This window comes from Cicer arietinum, chromosome 4, assembly GCF_000331145.2.
Source record: "Cicer arietinum cultivar CDC Frontier isolate Library 1 chromosome 4, Cicar.CDCFrontier_v2.0, whole genome shotgun sequence".
NCBI lineage: Eukaryota > Viridiplantae > Streptophyta > Magnoliopsida > Fabales > Fabaceae > Cicer > Cicer arietinum.
The window spans coordinates 2,369,132-2,373,919 of record NC_021163.2 but is presented as its reverse complement, the minus strand read 5'-3'; the positions used below and the strand labels follow the sequence as shown (position 1 = coordinate 2,373,919).

The 4,788-nt window shown below is 35.2% G+C and overlaps 1 protein-coding gene across 1 annotated transcript; it reads left to right on the top strand.

Moving 5' to 3' along the window:
* On the top strand, positions 1 to 4,256 carry LOC101490378 (uncharacterized). Its single transcript, XM_004495188.4, has 4 exons — positions 1 to 582; positions 1,193 to 2,425; positions 2,511 to 2,581; positions 3,629 to 4,256. The coding sequence occupies exons 1-4, from the start codon at positions 127 to 129 to the stop codon at positions 3,948 to 3,950; spliced, it is 2,082 nt and encodes a 693-aa protein (XP_004495245.1). The 5' UTR covers positions 1 to 126; the 3' UTR covers positions 3,951 to 4,256.
* Positions 4,257 to 4,788: the final 532 nt, after the last annotated feature.

Below are 4,788 nucleotides of genomic sequence, written 5' to 3'. Positions count from 1 at the left end.
CCCACCGGGAAAGCTGATGATTTTTTGCTAAAAGAAAAAGAAAAAGAAAAAAACGCGAGTGTGGAGTGTAAAAATCTACTGTGGCACCTTTCTCTCTCACTCACTCCGGTGACGTTGAAAACCCTAATGGACGATACTCAAAAATTATACCACACACTCTCCACCGCAACCACCACCACCACCACCGCTGAAGATCCAATTTTAAAAGACACTACCACTCTCTGCGAAACCCTCTTCAACAAACTCAACGCCAAGTTCCTTAAATTCTTCACCGCTCTACCTCAGCGCGATCACGAAGCTGATACATGCTCTCTTCCGCATCTACATTCACAATTGTGGCCTCTTGTTGAAGATCTTTCTCTCATTCTTCGCTGCTCTCTCGTTGTTCTTACGCTTCCCTACTCCGACCCGAAGTTCCTCCTCAACAAGTGCCGCTTCATTCTTCGCATCCTCAAGTCGTTCCTCACCGTAGATGTCACTCGACTCCATGGAACCACCGTGTTTCGATTTCGAAACTTCGTCTCTGATGTTCACATGGACCTTTCGGATTCTTGCCGTCCTTTTCTGTGTGCTGTGCTTGAGGTTGGTTTAGTATTTCTTTTGTTGTGACGATGATGATTATATTTTGTGTTTTTTTAGCTTTTTGCTTCAATCATTTTGTTAATGTTATTGTTTACACAAATTTAGTATGTAATTAGGATTTAGGTTTCTTTTAGTAGTATATTACAACAACATACGAGACTGACACTTACCCGAAGATGCCAATAATAATTTAGGAATATGAAAGTGATTAAATGCAATTTAACCTACACACACACATCGAACACCTTGACACACCTTTAATTTGAAGCTTGGTGCTATGTACTAATTATCTAGAGGTCTATTAGTTTTTGGAACTAGAATGAATTGGAGAGATATTGGGAAATGAAAGAAAAGAAGAAGTTAGTTTTGTTTCACATGCTCTTGAGTTTTTTTTTTAAGTTTCAGTTTGTGTGGACATCTATGGGATACTATTACTAGTATTAATGATTGTTACAGCTTACCTAAAAAATAATTTTTATTTAGTTATCTGATATTCCGAAATTTGTTATTATGCTTAGTTTTATGCATTTTGTAGGATTTACTATGTAGAAATGTGTATAAAATTCTTACTGGAGTTAAAATAATTCATCTAAAATAGAAAATGTTCAAGGTATTTGCAGATGAATTTTTAAGACATCGATCATTGAGAAGATATCTTATGACTGCTGATTCAGCAGCTTCCAACTGTGAAAGGATTTTTGTGTGCCAATTCAGACATGGTGATATTGTCTGTGTCCTGGAGGTGATATCTGCACATTTTATCCTGTCGCTTTCTAATGAGAAAGCATTTGAGAATTTCATCACCAGATTATGTTTACATTGTGACAAAGATTTTAGATTTCCTGAACTTGGACTTGCACCTGCCCTGGCATTGCTGCTTGACCCTGTTCTGCATTCTGCACCGAAGATGTTCCAGGCATATGTAATTTCATTGGTTTCTGAAGCCATTGGTTCTGGCTTATCTTCAGAGAATTTGGCTCCAGACATGGGCTTCTACTTAATGGCATTTCAGAAATCTTTCATCTTGTACTCTATGCACGTGTCTAGCTTGCAAATGGATAATTTTTACATCAAATTGAATTGTGCCTATAATGCACACCTGTTTGAGAGAGGTCATCCAACTTTTGAATCTTATATCCAGGAAGGGACAAGTAACAGATTAAATCAAGTCGTATCAGAATCAAAGAATTCATTGGACTCTTATCAATGTAAAATGTCATCCAAAACAAAAGCCTGTCTTTTGGAAGAGTACATTGGCTATATGAATGGGAGGAAGAACATATTTGCTGATTCATGCCGGGATAAGGCTGTCTCAATCTTAGATTACATAATCCATCAAACTTGCTTTCAAGTTGCAGCTGGAGATGTTATAAAGCAAAATACTAGTGCCGTAGATACTTATTTTCTTGCATCCATATTGAAGTTAATGAGTGTTTCGCTGCTACTAGCAATTAAGTGTCTAAGTAATAGTGGAGATTCAAGTTGTCTGAAAACCATGGGAAGTTCCTCTGTGCGTGATAAATATGATTTCTTGGTCAGCATCATCAACCCTTTTCAACAATTTAAATTCTGTTTACCCATTCAGACTTCGATGTACAATATGATGAATAGTCAGCAATCAAATTACAAAGTCTCAAAGTCAATGCTTGTGTACTTTTCCGGCCTGCTATCTTTAAGCGTTTACAATGGCTTTCATGTGTTAGCAAAGGGGTGTATATCTGTAATTATGGCATTGATGTTTATGTTTATTTTTGAAGACGGAGACTTAGTTGCCTTAGGGTCCTTCAGGAGTCTGCCATTACAACCCTGCTCATCTGAAATTTCGTCATATAAGAATGGAGAGGTCAATTGTGCCTTCAATTCTCTTGCACTTCTTACATTAAATTTTGCTTGTATTTCATGTTTAAATCATCAGTACAATGTTGCAGGAGGTTGCAAATAAACAAAGTATCTGTAAAGTTGCAGCAGAGTTTCATAGAATTCAAACACGTATTTTAAGGTATGCATTGTTTTTAATTCTCCGTGGCCTTTACATGTGCTGTCTTTGAGTGAGTGACACATTCTTGATTTTCTATTTACATTTTCTCAATTCTCTCCGGCCCTTCACCAGCCACTTGGGCCTGCTCAAGTGGTACTCGTAAGGGAATGCACTGGTTGGGTTTGAATTACTTTTATTTTTAAAATTTGAAGTCTTGTTTTTCTATGAAGTTATTAGATATTTAGAAATCTAAAATGTTACTCTTTATTGGATTGATTTATATCATATTCACTTATCTTGGAACTCATGGTATGTTTAAATCTTGAAAATACTTGCATTGGCACATTTGCAATTACTCCCATGCCCTTGGCCCCTAATTGATTACCACCGCTGGAAGAAAGGAACTTGCTTGCTGCTTATACCCGTCTCATTGTGTTTAACAAGGGGCTTGAATGTTGAATTTTCTGTTTGGAAATATAGTAATTCTATACTTGTAATCTTTTGCTATTTTTCATTATGATGTTTGGTATTTGTTTTTTGTGAGTCTTGGCTTTTTCTCTTTTTATTTAGAATCTTTGCAGTGCAACATGCCTTTCTTCTGTACACACTAGAGCTTTATACATTCTCCGGCTTTTGATCCATGATCTCTCCCCATACTAATATGTTTAACCAAAAAGTAACTTGGGTATTTTTGTCCAATGAAAAACATTTTCTTTCTTATCACTTTTTACCTTTCTTTCTTCTCTCTTTGTCACATCTTTCCCTTACTCCAAACAATACAACAAATCTATTATATTTCTCACCTCTTTTGTACTTCTTACTTTCTGCTCAACCAAACAAAGCCTCAATGTTCCTGTCACATTGAATACTGCTCTTTTAAAAAAAAAGATTTCCTCTCTTGACTCCTTAACCTTAGGGCACTGGCTACTAGTTAGCATGATCCAAATTTGTAATAAAGTAGGCTATAGTGTTTTGTAAATAGAAGTCTCATAAAGTTGTTCAATGTTCAATTTAATGCCATTATTCTTTTATGCTATCTTGTGGTCTGAACCATCTTATCTGTTTCAGAACGGATTCCATCACCCCTTGTAACTCAGTAGAGGATGGAACAGAGGAGATCTGTAATGGGGAATTGTTTCTTGATTGCATATTACCCAAAAAAGTATCCGATTATGCTGAACTTGCTGACTTCCTTGAGTGTACGAAGGGTAAAGATTATTCCAACTGGTTGAATAACCGCCAAAAATACAGAAAATGGAAGTATCAGAGAATAATAGATTCAAGGAAGACTAAGAAGGAAAAAGTGTGGAAGTCTTTGATGAGTTGGAAAATTGGCAAGTCTGATTCTTTGAAGCATCATAAAATTCATAAGCGTTTGAAGCGTAGGTGATATAATGGGTCTGATTCTCAATGTGTCCCTATGTCTGTATAGATTTTTGACATATAAGCATTTGGTTCAAATATGTATACTTTATGGCCAGGTAGAATGTAGATTCGATTTGAAAGGAGTATATTTTCCTTTTTGGTACAGAAGTCCAGTACATAACACTAATTATTCCACTGTAAATATATTAGAAGAGTCGTGGAGGATAAGAGATTACATTAACATTTTAAGTTAATTTTGCATGTAAATCTATAAATTTGAAGAGAAATCAGCCGCATATATTTCAAATAAACAACTATACAAGTTTGTGCTGTTCCTGTTGTTGTAAGCTAGGGAAGAGTCATGGTTAGTTGTATAATTTCTCTTAATCATTTTTGAACAGGTGATAGATTTATTGAAAAATATAATTTTTTTACAAATTATTTGAAATAATTTTTGGGGGAGTAATCTCTCACATTAACAATCTCTCCTTCAAATAAGAGCTTCCTATATCATTAGACTTATCTTACACTTGTAGATTTGATACCACTTGTTGGGGGAGCGTGAGAGCATCAATAGATTAAATGCTCTTGGATCACAAGAGATTTTGATACTATATTTCAACTCAAAATCTTTAGATATTAGGTATATGAGTTACTTTTTTTATATATATCTAACATTTCCTTCGTTCCTAATTGGTGTGAGATTAACTACTCACACTTGAATTCCAAGTATAATTTCAATGTTAAACAATAAGGAAGTTATGTTATCTTGGTGTGTGATCCACATTTTTTGAGCAGAATGAAACATCTACAATAAACTGAAAGGTTCTTATGTTTTACGGTTGTATAATCAATCATATTGG